Source organism: Scomber scombrus, chromosome 1, assembly GCF_963691925.1.
Source record: "Scomber scombrus chromosome 1, fScoSco1.1, whole genome shotgun sequence".
NCBI classification, from domain to species: domain Eukaryota; kingdom Metazoa; phylum Chordata; class Actinopteri; order Scombriformes; family Scombridae; genus Scomber; species Scomber scombrus.
The window spans coordinates 26,235,926-26,252,386 of record NC_084970.1 but is presented as its reverse complement, the minus strand read 5'-3'; the positions used below and the strand labels follow the sequence as shown (position 1 = coordinate 26,252,386).

The window sequence follows — 16,461 nt, the reverse complement described above, 5'->3', positions numbered from 1 at the left end:
GTAAATTTCAGCCTTTATGTGCACCATTGTCACTTAGTATGTTGGTGATCATTAAATTTGTATAATTGTGCTCAGTGGTGGAAGAAGTATTCAGATCCTTTAAGTAAAAGTACCAATACAACAATGTAAAAATACTATTACAAGTAAAAGCCCTGCATGAAAAAATCTACTTAATAAAAGTCGCACCGGTGTATTGGCTGCTGCATACTTGAGTAAATGCAGAGCGATCACTCTGAGTAAATGTAATTTGGTCGTGTACTTCTCTGTCTCGCGATATTTTGCTAACGAGAACCCGAGCGGAAGTAAATAGTCGCCATGGCATGTTAGCTAGTAAGGTGTTTGGTCACAAAGTCGTGGTCGCGCTTAACATTTGACTGATAAAAAGCATTAGCAATCTACAGTATAATTACAGTAAATGCTGATCAAATAGGTGCACGCCCCTCTGCGGTTCCGTAATCAGTAATTAATCCTACACGAGAGTCGTAGAGCACGTTTGGGGCCTGGAGAGACGGATGCTAACTTAGCTGAACTTAGCTAACGTCGCGTACAGCCAACGTGAGGTGGATAGTTTGACCAGCTGGATCTAAAATGATCATTGAAAACCTCGATGCCTTGAAAACATGGCTGTCCGAAACCCTCGAGCCCATGTAAGTATTAAAGCTATCAGACACACAGTGCAGAGGTGACTTTATATTCTTTAGTCAAGTTATGCACGCTTTGATGAGCCTGCAGCAAACCTAAAAGTAAATCACTTAATGCATGTTTCTCTTTATTAATTCATTTATTTGGATCCCCATTAGCCATTACCAAGGCAGCAACTAAGTTACTCTTCCAGGGGTCCACTCAACTAAACAGTATACCATAATACAACAATAATGTAGCTAACATTTTAGGCAAAGTGATCAGGTACACATGTGCAATCTAATTCAATCTAATACAACAGCTCTGCTTTAAATTCTACATTCATGAAGTTTATACATTTTCAGTATTTGTTGACATTTTCAGGAAGGTGCATTTTGCATTATGTTTAATATTGAGGTCGTGGTGGGTGATGATGGTGTAGTGCATTATATTGAGTGGTGTTCCTAATACTTTGTCTAACTAACCCTAACCCAATATAGTGCACCCCAGTACGCCATCAACACCTCAGTAATAAACATAGCTATCATCTTTTGACAATGTTAACAACAACTGGAAATGTATAAGCTTCAAAAAATTGGATTGAATTACATTTCACAGGTGCATCTAAACTACAAAAACACACAATGAATCAACAACAGTAAAACTGCTAACATTGAAAATAACAACACTGACTACCAGTATCCACACTGTATCTAAATAGTCAGTAAATTAATAGCAATAATATTGCTACCTCTAAAAACTGTGTATACAGTGACTGGTAAATAGAATAAAATGTAAAATGACAGAGAAAGTTCCTCATTAATGTTCATATAATTAAATGTTATGTAGTCAAACATGTCCTATTTTGAGAGGGGCTGGTGTTCTGTGCCATTAGGTTTAAAAAATGTTTGACTTGTTAAATGTCTTATGCAAAACTCTTCCATATTTTCATCCTTCTCTACATAACAGCACGCTGCCTTGCATTCAGTTTTGAGACAGGAATTAAAAACAACCTCTCGATATATTCCTAGTATTAAAGTTATGGCCATTACTACAATATGCAAATGTGATGGTACAAGATATTCAGATTCTAGGCAATGAAATATTTCTTATAGAGCAGAGCAGAGAAATAACTGTCCTCCAAAGTCAAAAGTCAAAGTCAACTTTATTATCCCAAAGAGGGAAATTATTTCTTCTCATCTCTCTTTCCTCAGTGACCAACAAGGTTATGTGCATTCTGGTAGCTCTTCAAGTACAGTTCAGAGTCTTAATTTGACACACTTGACTATGCTGTTGGACAGTAATCCAAACGAGTAACAACTAATATTTGAACAATGTGAGAAATGTATTGTTGTGGTAAAATGTTTGCACATCTCTTAATAACTGCCAGATCCCTTTTACAGTTACAACTGAATTTAAGACAATTATTACTGCTGGTAAAAAATAGTGTCGTATTATCTGCATGCATAACTGCTCTTAACTTTATTTAGAACGAGAGGAAAATAGATAATAGTAAAGGCCCCAAACAGCTTCCTTGTGGTACACCACACTGTAACTCTTTCATATTTGAGAAACTACTATAATAAAATACTTATTGTTTTCTATTAGACAAATAGCTGTTAAACCAGCTTGTGACATTTAAGTTTATCTAACAATAATTTATGGTCTATTACAAAAGCTGAACAAAAATTTGTAAGACTGCTCCCACTAAGTTATTATTGTAAATATATTTAAGGTAATTTCTCATGTGTGTTAATGCTGTTCCAGTTACGTGTCCTTTGTGATAGACATGCTCAAAGTCTGTAATCATTTTATTTAAAAATGCACTGTATTTGTTCACAAACCACATTTCCCAGCAGTTTTCTAAGAATGACTGGTCGACTGTGTTTGTACCACTAAATCCCTCTGCTGCATTATTTTGTCTCACTTAACTCCTTTCTTCTTCTTTACAATCCCAGCTGTGATGCAGACCCTTCTGCGCTTGCGAAGTATGTTGTCGCTTTGGTGAAGAAGGACAAAACTGAAAAGGAACTTAAAGCCCTCTGTATAGACCAGTTGGATGTATTTCTTCAAAAAGGTATTTAAAAGATAAGTTCATAAAGATAAGTAATAAAGTTCACAATTTTTTTTTCAGGTGTGCTTTAATCCTTTCTTCTGTTCATACTGACCATTAAAATATCCCCTTCAGATGTGCTCATTTATGCAAAAATGCATTTAAAGGTTTATCAGATATGAGGCTTGACTAGTCTGAGCTAGTCATGTCAGGTAGATATCTGCCACATTTACAGTATTTTGAGCATCAAATTGCTACTTTTTGATTACTCGGACAGTGTTTCCCTGTTGAGCTGCCATGGACCTATAATAACAAAAAGACAGACGTTGGCACATTGTAAGATATTTATTTCAATATTCATCTGGGCATCTGACTGTTGCCATGAAAAACCATGAAAAACTGTTTTAGTTTTAGTGTGCTTGATTTTGCAATTGTGGTTTAATTTCTCATGTGGTATTGGTCATGTCCATGTTAAAACATTTTCTTTAATTTGCCGTCTCACATGCTTTCAGAGACACAGCAATTTGTGGATAAGCTGTTTGAAGCGATCAACAACAAATGCTACCTCCCTCAGCCAGAGCAACCATCCTCTCTGGTCAAAGTCGAGAAAGATGAGCCCAAAAAAGATGAGGTAACTTGCTAATAATGTCAGCAGTTAGACAGATTAATTGTTTATTTGTATTATGTATTTTAATTTACTTCTTTCTTTTTTCAGACTAATCGGGAAGAGGATCGAGAGAAGAAGTTTTCTCGCCGAGTGAATCACAGCCCTTCACAATCAAGCTCTCGCTACAGCAGAGATTGCAGGTGTGTACACCCGCATGTTCCCAATTGTTCATCACTTTGCAGTGCTTCTCAAATTTAACATTGCTTTTATCTCGCACTTACTGTCATGTCCTCTCTTACACGAATTTCTTAGGAGAGGGGATGACCGTAAGAGAGACGACCGCTCCAGGAAGAGGGATTATGACCGCAACCCGCCAAGGAGGGACTCGTATCGCGATCGCTACAATCGCAGGAGGGGCCGCAGTCGCAGCTACAGTCGGAGCCGCAGCCGGAGTTGGAGCAAGGATCGCATTCGAGATCGTGACAGAGAGAGGGACAGGGAAAGGGACAGAGACAGGGATAGAGACAGGGATCGCGATCGAAGCAGGAGCCGGTCACACAGCAGATCTCGGACTAGAAGCAGAAGTAGAGGTAAGAGCTGACTGATGGATCTAAAATGATCTAACACTGTCTACACGTGATCACCAGCAGGACCTTTTTGTGCTAGTTAGAGACATGTGTTTCTCTGGGGAGACCAATGACCCCAAAACCTGGTCCTCAAATCCTCTCAGGTTTTCTAGCAGTGTGTTTAAAGTTCACCGTTTTTGAACTTTGACCCTGTTAGTTGTTGATTTTTCAAGTGTGTCCAGTTAGATTTCAGCTGAGCATGAAGATTCTTAAACAAAGATTATCTCATAGTTTACAGAAATCTATTTGTCAAATTTAACACAAGTGTGTATTTGGTTTTCTTCTTCATGAATATTACTTTGCTTATTCATGAGTCAAATACAAATGTATCCTTTGTCACTGTATATGATGATTTACCAGCATTTGGAACTGGCACATCATGAGTAGAGTAGACAACATAAGTCAAATGATGACTGGATATTGAGAAATAGATCAGCTAAGAATAAAGCCATTTAAAACAACTGTGGAAACAAGTCTAGCTTCTCACAGGAAACGTGAAATAATGATTGTTATTTCACTGTTTAACATTGTCATTCTTGTCTGTTTGCAGAACGAGATTCTGGAAAGTTAAAGTACGATCATGATCGAGTGGACCGGTCAGAGGGTGCTGATGGCTACACCCCAGCTGCTCTGGTCTCCACTGCAACCACTTCACATTTCCCTGTGCCAACCCTGAGCAGCACCATTACAGTCATCGCTCCCACACATCATCATAGCAACAACACCACCGAGAGCTGGTCGGACTTCCGCCCTGAGCACCCTGTGGATCGTGGCCCTTTTAGGGGGCCACCTCCTCAACCAAGGAAGCGATGCCGTGATTATGATGGTAAGGAAAGCGGGTTGAACTTGCTTTCAAATAAAGGTGTACTTAAATCGGTTTGGCAGTCAGAGTGACTCATATAATAATACTTTTATAAATATGCTCCCAGAATAGAAAACAGTCTGAACAGGCATGACGTGCAGCATGTGTGTGTCTTTTCCAGAGAAAGGCTTCTGCATGCGAGGAGACATGTGTCCCTTTGACCATGGAAGTGACCCAGTTGTAGTGGAGGATGTCAATTTGCCCAGTATGCTGCCCTTTCAACCTCCACCGATCCCAGGTGTGGATGCCCCGCCGCCCCCAGGTCTTCCACCCCCTCCACCACTCATGAACCCCCCACCTGTGAACCTGCGGCCCCCTGTACCCCCACCAGGCACTCTCCCACCCAGCCTTCCACCTGTTGGAGGTAGGAATTCAGACATTTCTCTAAAAGGGTTATTTTTCACAAAACACGAGTTTAGCACTGACAAAACTTTCAAGAAAAATTTGATGTAACATTTTGTTGTTTGTGATAATAAAAAGTCAAATATTTTATGATTGCTTGTTTTTAATCCTATATTAAAAATAACAGTACCCTGCAGAGTGTGTGAATGATTCAGTTACATGCATCTGACTGGAACTGCATCGCTAGGCAACAGCTTGTCCTGTCAGCTGTTGCCATGGGTTCACAGGAGATACATCAACAATGCTGATGTTTATGATTAAATTTGTTTTACATCTAAAGAAAAAAAGAAAAGAGAGAGAGAGAGAACATTTGTTTTTACAACTGAAGATTGTCTGAAAGGTTAACTTCAAAAATTTTAAACACGTAAGGGTGCAAGAAGAAGAAAAGCTACTGACTTGGTGTAGAGTTACAACAATAACCAGTTAAAGTACAGATTTATATAATTCCTTTGACCAGTTAGTGCTTTGCTTGTACTCCTTTTATAACATTTTGATTTTCTCTGTCTTTTTAGGTCCCCTTCCTCCTCTTCCTCCCTTACAACCGTCAGGCATGGATGCTCCTCCCAATTCCATCACCAGCTCTGTTCCCACCATCGTCACCTCTGGGATGCGCTCCTCACTCCCCCAGGCCTCAGCACCACTCTTCACATCCGGTAAGGGCTGAGTGTCAAGTTACAAATTTAACATTGTAATTATAAAACTGTTTTAATGCGACACCTTGCTTGGCTGTTTAACACGTTAAGATGTCCTTTCTCTCTGCTCACCAGACAACTATGATTCAGATGTATACAATCCCGAAGCTCCGAGCATCACCAATACCTCCAGGCCCATGTACCGCCACCGAGTTAATGCCCAGAGACCCAACCTGATTGGCCTTACAATGGGGGATGTGGACCAGCCACAAAGAGGTATTTTGTTTAAATCTGAAAACCATCTCAGCACTGTTGGTCACATCTCTCTTGTGATATTCATTACCAAATTAGGTTAATAGCAGGGGGGAAGAGAAGTATAATGTTAAGTTTGAATACATTGTGGTGCATTGGCTTCCTCTCCTATCATTATCACGCTTACTTTTGCTGGTGTGAGGGCCTGTTGCCCCTTCACAAACAAGAACAATGCCGGTATTCATTACATGCCACCGTAATTGTGTGTCCTGTCGTTGTAATAGTGACGTTACCTGAGTTGTGATCTCATTTGTAGCTGTGTGCTGTGTAGTCTCACAGCTGACCTGTCGCTTTTGTCCCTTTCCAGACAAGATTCCAAATAACAGCATGAGGATTGTGATGGAGTCCGATTCAAGGAAGAGATCAGCCGTTTCCCATGACGGAGGTATCCCCATCAAGAAACCCTGGTTTGACAAGTAAGGCACCTTTTTAAAAAAAATCTGTAATATAAAAATAAAATGCTGCCTTTTAAGCATCTTTACATAAGGAAGGAAAGAACAGCAGCATTAAGCAAACACGACAGATTTATGTTTCAGACCGGCTTCTATAATCGTTTGATTTCTCTCTTCTGCTCAGACCCAACTTTAACAAACCCAACCACCAGGGCTACCACAAGAGAGCCCCATTCAACTCTCCCAACACAAAGCTGCTGGTTCGACAAATTCCCTCTGAGCTCAACAACATCAGCAAACTCAATGAACATTTCAGCAAGTTTGGCACCATCGTCAACCTGCAGGTCAGTAGATATGAAACTCAGAGTTTTTATATGGTTAATTGTAGTAATTATGGTTGGATAACTAAAAGGCAAACAATGCTGAACAGTAGAAGGTTTATATGTGGACAATGTGTGTGAAACTGGTATCTGTATTGAAATTTTAGGGTTTTAAAAAAAAGCTTCAATGTTGATGTTTGTCACAGAATATTAATGAATATTATTTGTGTTTGTGTGCAGTTAGATTGTCCTTATTGTTAAAAAATGGCAATGCCAGAACATTTGGAGTAGAGTTATACAAGATATTAATAACCAGTATGTGTATAGCTAATAAATTGGGTAGACTGTAGTGATAAAATAGTCTGATTGTTTAAGATTATTGTGTAATTAGTGTGAACACAGATGACTGTCCAGGAGCAACTTTAGGACAAATAGAAATCACCAAATATTTGTGATTTCTAGGTTGTCACATAAATGGTTTTGAAAGGAACAACAATAAGAGTTTGTCTGTGTATCATAAAATGGGACTTAATTGTTTGCCTGATGTATAAATGATGAATGTGTGAACATTACTTTAAGTTGCTCTTTAATCCTCTTGATAACAAGCTTACAAACCTCAGATGAACCGTGCAGTGTGTAACACCAGCATTTGTTTTGAACAGGTGGCTTACCAGAACGACCCGGAGGGGGCACTGATCCAGTTTGCCTCCCCAGACGAGGCAAAGCGGGCTATGCAAAGCACTGAGGCTGTTCTCAACAACCGCTTTATCAGGGTGCACTGGTTTCGTGAGAATGGAAGTGACGGCCAGAGTCAGGGCCAGTTGCACTCACAGCAGCAGTTGCAATCACAGCCAGCCACGGTAAGACTTTTTTTTTACAAAAAATTCACTTTTATCATATCGTGGTTGTAAAATTATTTTGTTTTTGAAGTTAGAATGCAGGATTGTTGTCTCCCTCTTCTGGCAATGAGAGTAATCACAAAAACACTGTCGACACGTGCTTATGCAATAGGCTGCGCTGTCACCTACTTGGTCGCTATTGTTGTGGCTGTAAAACGGTGGATAAATTATTTTGAGCATCTTACAGCCCCGGCAAAATGACTTGTTTCACTATTAAAATTTGATCCATTTGGTCTGATAACATTTAGAGAGTCTACAGGAGCCGTTTGAGTTAAATTATTTTATCCCAGTTTAAGTTAGCAGTGAGCTAACCGGAAGTTAGCTGCTTAGCCAGCGGAAGTCTCATGTGCCTCTGCCCATAGAGCATGCACTCTATGCATTCATCTGGCCAGCGCGAGGACGTCAAACCCGACACCAGATTAAAAGCTCTGTACTGTGAATGCAGAGAGATTTGTCTGGCGCTGATAGGCTTAATTAGCATTGTGTGAACTCATCTGGCAAAGGCTTGAATGTAACAGAAGTTTATTTAAGGTCCGCGCTGCAGGTTTAACACTGGTGAAAAATGTATGTCAGTGTTTCTACCAGAAGTCCCCAGAAATGCTAAATAAAGGTACACATGCAAATGAAGATACTGGTTCAAATTTACTCTTGAAACATATTTTTAAAAAATTATTATTTGCAGCTGTAAATGAGCATTTTTTCCCCTTGGCGAGTTACACTCTCTAAGCACTTAATCAGGGCACACCTGTGCAATTTAATTAAATTTATTTCCCATGATTAGCTAATCTTTCTCTTTAGACGTAGTCGTCACTACGAATCCTGGATCTGTTTCTTCGGCACAATTAGCGTTGTCAGCTCACACAGAGCACAATTCAGTGCAGTCAAAGCTTGCATTGTGGCTGATCCTTGTTTACCTCTTCAAGGATGTCTTTGATTATTTCAGAAATTTGGCTCGGCTCTTACATTTTCTCAATTGGAAAAACTTCTGACATAAATGCCAGTGGCACCTCCACCAACATTTACAGTAAAGGGAGGCCTTTAACCGGGCACTGTGAGGTATTGTAGAAGATGTAGGAAGTCAGTTGCTTAAAGTACATGACACAAATGCACTTTAAAGTTCAGAATGTCACAAGAAAGCTAGAAGTCTTAATACATCACAATTTTTGTTAACATTGACAAAATCTCCTCTGACATCCAGCAGCCGTCGGCCACGTGTCTGAAGCAGTCTGTCAAAGATCGCCTTGGACCCATGATCCCTTCGAACTCTGAGCCCTCCCAAGATTCCTCCGTAGCCTCTCAGGTGCGTGTGGACGAGGGTGTGCCTTTTATCATGTGCTTGTCAAAATCTGTATGGCGTGTGTATAAATATAATCTTTCTTCCCCCGTTGGTGCAGAATCCCTCTAAAGTGTCAGTGAAGGAACGTTTGGGTTTCTCTGCCAAACCAGCAGCTCCTGTTGAAAAGGTAAGAGTCCCCTCACCAGGCAGGGTTACTCATTTTTGTCATTAAAATTAAGGCTTCTTGTTGTATTTCTCTCTCTTTCACACTGTGTTAAAGAAATATTCCCCCTTTCAGGTGTATTCAACCTCCATGGGCCTGACAAAGACCGTTTTCAACCCTGCTGCCCTGAAGGCTGCACAGAAAACCACAGAAGAAGCAATGAAGAAGAAGCAGGTGAGAGGAGGAATGCAGGGAACGGTGGGAAAAGTGTGGAAGCATTCAGACAAGTTTGCCATACCTGGTCTATTGAAAATGTGTGAAAGGAAAGAGGTGGTGATGAAATGGGTTGCACCAAGTCATTTAGCCTTCTCCTACCAAGAACAGCTGGCAGTATCTGATTTACCCATCATTTGTTTCGCAGGAAGCCCTGAGACTACAGCAGGATGTTAGAAAGAAGAAGCAGGAAATACTGGAGAAACACATCGAAACGCAGAAGGTAATATACTGTGATGAAGATGTGCTTATCACTCGTCTGCATCTTGTCGACTTTGTACAAAAGTGAAATGTGTGAGCTGTAAAAGAGGTCTGACTCACCACTTAAATAACAGAGTCCCGAGCCAGACTGCAAGTGGCCTCTGCTGTTTGTTTGTGTGGATTCTCCAGCAGTGCTTGAAAGCCGTGTGTGGGATCTGTGACTCATTTACTGTGATCTTAGTCAAATGGATGGATGATCATTTGTAAGCACGCTATATTTTTTTGCTTTTTAAATGGAAACTGCAACCTTTGCTGAATAGCAGCCACTTAGGCCACAAATGTCATTCATTGGATAATGGTGAATGCTGAAACTGAGCATAGAGAGTCCGAAAGTCAACAAACGGACTACACCTATCTAAAGCTTACATTAGCTAACATTAGCCACCATAAGTTTCTGGTCATACGAGACCAAGAAAGGCTGAAGCAGCAAAACCACTGAGTGTATTTAATTAAGCAATGGTTTGTTTGATTAATTATGAATTAAACTTTTTCTTCAGTTCTGTCCCATGTGACCTGCGGCTCTGTGCTTTTAGTGCTCTGTTGAAAACCGTGGATAGAGTTGAATTTGTGATTTTCTATACTTTTGTCCCTGTTACTCCACAGCTCCTGATCTCCAAACTTGAGAAGAACAAAACGATGAAAGCAGAGGATAAAGCCAAGATCATGGAGACCTTGGGCATGTTAACCAAGAGCATCACCAAACTGCAAGAGGAGATAAAAGGTGTCTCAAGTGCCAACAGCCTGCTGCGCACAGTCAAGAGCAAGGCCCAGGTAGCACTTTAGTTACGTACCTTAGTCACAATGTTGAAGAGTCCAGCGTTTGGTACATAGCTCTATGTTTTTGTTTAATCAACTTTCTTTCTACCTTTTTTATTTTTTTAAGATGATGAAAGATGGCCTCTAAAATATATATATTTTCCTTTTAATCTAGAAATACTAAGCCTTTGTTTAGTACTTGCTTGACTTGTAATCTACCCTGATTTCAGGCACAGAAGGAACTGCTAGATGCAGAGCTGGACCTGTATAAGAAGACTCAGGCTGGAGAGGACACTGCTTTGTTGAAGATCAAGTATACTCAGCTTCAAATTGAGGTAATGATTACATCTGTAGAAAGGAAAACTGGCCCCAAAGCCTAAAATCAAGTGCTTTAGTGCTACTTACTCTAACTGCTACTATAACTTTGAATGGTCTTTTGCATTTAATCTCTATAGTTCTGTGTTGGAGGATAAAGCTGAGTGTTGGCAGATTTCTGTGCTCTGTTTGACTTCTTTCCATCCCTGTCTTTGCTTTTTCCTAGGCGGCTAAAAGGGGGCTCTTGTCACCAGGACGAGGCCGCGGGGCCCCTCCTCGGGGTCGTGGCGCTCTTAGGGCCCGGGGAAGGGGCTCTAGAGGTCGGGGAAGAGGTGTGCCAATGCAAACAGTCGTGGACCATCGGCCGCGAGCGCTGGAGATTTCTTGTTTTACTGAGGCGGAGCGTGTTGACCTGCTGCCACACTTTGCTGTAAGTCAGCTTTGGAAAAAGAAATGTGATATCCAGTGTGGCCTTTTGATGGGAGCTGTAGGTGGGAGATCTAAGGACTATGTATTAAAGTGCTCTCTCTCTTTAACTATTCAGGGGGTGGATGAGACAATTTGTGGTGGTCCCCTACAGAAACAAAAGGAGAACATAATAGCTTAAAAATTACATGAATTATAATTTTCTGTAAAGCTAACTCATAACATTAATAATTTATTGTAATAATAAATTAATAACAATAACATAAGCCTCTTGAGGCAGTTACTCCTAAAATAAGTATATGTGTTGCACCTTCATCCACATGAATATCTTACAGTACTTAAATATTATTGTTGTTCAGTGTTGCAGAAAGAATCAACAGTGCCCTCTGCTGGGTTAAACTGCACAGTGCAACTGACTAACAATGGCACAACAAAAGATATTTACACTTTAGTCTGACAAAATCATCATCATGTGCATCAAGTCCACTGATCTATCTCAGTTTACCCAGTACCCTGAATAAGTATGGTTTGTGTAATCTCACTGTAAATGTAACAGTGACAGTAAGTTACTTGAAAGAGTGGCTTGTAAAAAAAAAAATAGAACCTTAACACTGAGAGATGTTACTTATGATTTGTTGTAATAGCTCATTAAGTACTTGCAATGACAGAAGACATGAGAGATGTTTTTTTGTAAAATAATTGCACAGGATTGATGCGAGTTTGTTTTGTGAAGTGACTAAAATGTTGTGTGTTCACGATTTTGAAGCAATTTGGAGAGATTGAAGATTGCCAGATTGATGAAAGCAACCTGACTGCAGTCATCACGTACAGGTCAAGAGCAGAGGCAGAACAGGTGACTCTCCCACCAGCTGACTTAAATATGTTTTCCATTTTTCTGGACTCAGTGCTGTGTGACACATTGTCTCAGCTGAAAAACCACACCACCCTGTTGTTGTTTACATTTTTTTAAGTCCATCACAGTCACAACTCTGGACACACATTCTCTCTCTCCCCTCTAACCGTGTGTTTTCTTCTTCTGCTCTTGGTGTTTCGTCCACCTGTAGGCGGCTCTACATGGATTGAAGCTGAACAACCAGAGTTTACGCCTGGCTTGGCATAAGCCTGTTACCACTCTCAGCACTGCGGATGCTAATGAGGCCGAACCAGAAGAGGACGAGGTTTGTCAGATTGCAGATTTTTTTTTCTCTTCATTGATGCACTTATCTCTGATCAGGACCTGGCAGTAGGTCATACCTTCTTAGTGCTCCTGCAACCCAGTGTAAAAAATGAATATAGGAATATTTAGAAAATCTCTGTTCAGCTATCATATCAGTTAAACATATTACATTTCCGGTTGTGTTGCACTCACAAAACACAAGAGGGAGCCATTACACTTGAGAGCAAAGATGTGGCAGGATTGGTCTCCCTGTTTTTCTTGGGATGGAGCGTCTCATACACACGTATAATGCAATCATGCACACATTTCCTTTCCAAGCAGATACTCTCTTAAGCTGAACATTTAGTCCCTTTACACCTCCAATAAATAATAATAATAATAATAATAATATTAATCTTTATTTAACAATAATGTATTCATTGATTACTTTATAAACCTGAATTATAAAGTGCTTCACAAAGGCAGCAAAATAAAACGGAGAAGTCATAAAATCATCAGGTTTTAAAATGATAATTGATAAAACTTTGTGTATAAAAACCAATTCAGTGGACGAAAAAGCATGAATAAAGTAATTAAAGACTATGTCAGGAAAGGCTCTCTGATAAAAGTATATGTTATAAGAAGAAACTTAAAAGAGAACCCACATTTAGTCGACCTGGTTTCCTCGAGCAGATCATTCCAGAGTCTCAGGGCCCCGACTGCAAACTCTCTGTCCCCTTTAGTTTTAAGTCGGGCCTGTGGAACAGATAACAGACCTCTGCCCAAGGATCTCAAAGTACAGACTGGTGTATACTGTCTAAAGAGGTCAGAAGTGTAGCAAGGAGAAGAGGCTTAAAAGTAATAAGAAAAAATCATAAAATCAGTTCTAAAACATAACTGGAGTCAGTGTAAAGAGGCTAAAACAGGATTGATGTGATCATATTTGGTGGTTTTGGTTAAAAGCCTGGCAGCTGAGTTCTGCACAATCTGGAGTTGATTTTTGGTTTGAGGCAAGTAAAAAGGATGTTGCAATATCCAGGCATGATGAGGTAAAGGCATACAAAATGGTCCCTGTTTCTTTAAAAGTTAAAATAGATCATATTTTTGAAATATTTTTAAGATGATAAAAGCATGATTGCGTGAGCGTTGTGGTGTTTCTGCTCAAAACTTCAATTACTATCAAACCAGGCACCAGTAATCCTAACAGCAGGCTTGACAAGATCCAAAAGGGAACCAGCAGAATTTGCTTTGACATGTGCTGGGACCCAATAACAAGGATTTCTGTTTTGTTTGAGTTCAGCTGAAGGAACATTTTGACAAAACAAAGTCCGGCGTCAGTGAACCCAGTAATCCAGGGTCCAGAGTCTGATCTCATTAACATCACAATGAAAAGAGACACCTTGTCTTTGAATAATGTGCCCAAGAGTAAAATTGGTCCCAAAACCGACTCCTGAAGCACTCCATACTCAGCAGAAGAGAATGAAGAGACACAGGTAAGATGATGATAACCATTTTAAACTGTACCAGATATGCGTTAAGGTCCCAGAGAACAAGGACTGAGCACATGCTGTCTTCAGCAGCCATTAAAATGTTGTTGATAACCTGGAGCAGGACAGTCTCAGTGCTTTGATACTTCTGGAAACCAGATACTGTTTCACAAGATTCAGACAAGGAAGTGGGATAAAACTGGTTCAAACTATCTTGTTGTGGGTGAAAGACATCATAGTAAATGGCATTGTGGGTAATAGAGGCTCTAATTGACTCCACTTTACCATTTAAAATGAGATGAAAAACATTTCACAATCAGCATCACTTTCAGCTGCTGCACAAGGAGGGGCCTGAGTTACCAGCTGATCGACAGTCATAAATGGGAATCTGGGATTATGTTGATGGGCAGAAATAACTTGTGAAAAATAATGTGTTCTTTCATCCTTTAAACATGTCATTATAGTGTAGTAATAACGTATATGTATATAATAAATGTGGCAAGTCTGCTAGTGATGCTGACAGAAAAATGTCTTTAAACCTAAAGTTGCCTTGCCTTTTGTTCGCTTTCTAATAATCTGTCTTTTCTAACAGTACCCGGAAGAGTCACTAAGTGATGATGCATTGCTGCAGGATGACGATGAGGAAGAAGACGACAATGAGCCTCGCTCCTGGCGCAGATGAAGATCAGCCAGACGCCCTGGCGTGGAAGACGAGCAGCTGTCCGGCAGTTTTACAAGATTTCAATGCCTGTTTGTAAATCCAACCAGGAACATTTCTGTTTGGCTTAGATTTTTTTTCCCCCTCACAAATATGTAACTGGCAGAAGAACCATGTGCAAGTTTGATTCATTTTTAATGTGTATCCCAGCTGCAGCAATGGTGAATTTTTTTAATGCTCTTAATGTAGAAATAGTTCTGTTTTTTTTTTTGTTTTTTTTTTTGGGTTCACAAAACACAAATATTTTGTCTGGACATGTGACGACTGATCACTTAAAGACACATTTGTTGTTAAACTCTTGGTTTAAGAAAACAAAAACCTGTGTTGTAATTCAGCTGAATGACAGACTGTAGCTTTTGCAGTATAGTATTAGGTTGACTGGTTAAATGCTTGTGTAAATATTTTATGTCTGGGTTTAAATGATTTGTATGAAAGCTTTGGTTCTCAGTTCTTGGCTTTACTTTGAATTGTATAAAAAATAAAGAATTGAAATGGTCTGAAAACATCCTGCCCAAAAAAAAGAAAAGAAAAAAAAACAACAAACTTTTGTGGCAGTGAAAAAAAAACAACACTCCGAAAAGAGCTGTAAAAAGACCATTTCAAAAAACAAAAAAAACCTTCATCTTCACCTAAAGAGCAAATATCCTACAAAATTCCTCCTATTATAAACTGTTTTGGATCGGTAAGGTAATTCATTACATACAATTTTTATACCGAGGTAAGGACATGAAATCATTTGATATTGATAACATTTTAATGTTATATGTCGCCTACTGTAAAAAAATATTTGCACAACTTGACTAAAATATCTATGATGAAAATAACAAAAACTAAAAAATGCTTGTGTTTGTTTTGTTGCAGGAGCGGACTGTCGGCAGGATCGTCTTTCCCCCAGAGGCCTTGACATGCAACATTTTAAAAATTGAATTTTGTATTCACTAACAGTTTTTGTTTTTAAAAATGTGCTGCTGTTTGACAAATATAAACATCTTTTTCTTCAATGAATTGTAGATCACTGTTTTAATCCTAAATATTACTGTGTTATCATTGATTGCCTGCTACGTGATCTTTTACACAGAAGTATGTGAGATTTCAACAAAAACTTGTCAGATATCAAAGATTTTAGGCACCATCAGACAAAGTCAGTGTTCCTAGCCAGATTTGAAGATAAAGATCCCCTCCATATATGAATGAAGAGAAATAACGACATTACTCCTCTCATTAAAAAGTCTATGATTAAGCAAATATTTTTTTTATTTTAGCAGTTAATTTGTTGGATGCAAGATGTCTCTTACATCACTGTGAAGTCTATTCTCGGTGTTTCAGGCTTCAGATTTGCACATCACAATTGTGAAAGTGGATTCATGGCTCAGGACTGGGTGAAAAAGTAGTTGTGTTGAAACAAATTGTGCCCATGGGTCTGTCCTTTAAAACTGGTTATTCAGTGAGCACAGAGCACCTCCCAGTGGTAAGAAGAAAACATTTTTGGGTGCAGGGAGACTTTGAAGTATTTATCTACAACATTAAACACTGTTGGTAAGTGAGCAGTACTTTAAGTTTAAGTTGATAGGTACTGTATTAATCCTTCACAGGCAATTGCTTGGTTTACAGCAGACACATCTACACCTAAGATGGCAACAAGTAACATCACATAAAGGGAAATATTGTCAAACGTACACAAGTGTCATCAGATTCAGCTGTGACTACAATTTGTTTTCAAGGAAAAAATGTGACCTCACCTCTTTCCAGTTGAGTCACGCTCCCTTCAAACCAGTGAGGAGCACACACAAAAACAAAAATATCCCTGCAGTAAAATAAAGAAATAACTTGCAGAAAACTTTATTGTCATTTCACTGAATATGTACATACACAAAATGAAATGAAAGCTGTTTCTCACCAGCTCC

General features: G+C 39.4%; 1 protein-coding gene across 3 annotated transcripts; it reads left to right on the top strand.

Annotated features, from left to right (window-relative positions):
- The first annotated feature begins 315 nt into the window (after positions 1–315).
- rbm26 (RNA binding motif protein 26) lies at positions 316–15,558 on the top strand. Of its 3 annotated transcripts, none has more exons than XM_062424105.1 (22): positions 316–647; positions 2,580–2,698; positions 3,187–3,305; positions 3,390–3,481; positions 3,594–3,871; positions 4,458–4,733; positions 4,891–5,133; positions 5,684–5,824; positions 5,954–6,079; positions 6,423–6,531; positions 6,692–6,851; positions 7,490–7,687; positions 8,925–9,026; positions 9,121–9,189; positions 9,301–9,399; positions 9,587–9,661; positions 10,303–10,470; positions 10,686–10,790; positions 10,997–11,200; positions 11,963–12,049; positions 12,261–12,374; positions 14,432–15,558. In XM_062424105.1, exons 1-22 carry the CDS (start codon positions 589–591, stop codon positions 14,519–14,521), a joined length of 3,033 nt encoding a protein of 1,010 aa, XP_062280089.1. In that variant the 5' UTR covers positions 316–588; the 3' UTR covers positions 14,522–15,558. The 3 variants fall into 3 exon arrangements, with proteins under 3 accessions (XP_062280089.1, XP_062280081.1, XP_062280073.1); XM_062424097.1 differs by having other exon boundaries at positions 5,939–6,079; positions 8,928–9,026; XM_062424089.1 differs by having other exon boundaries at positions 5,939–6,079.
- The last annotated feature ends 903 nt before the right edge of the window (positions 15,559–16,461 follow it).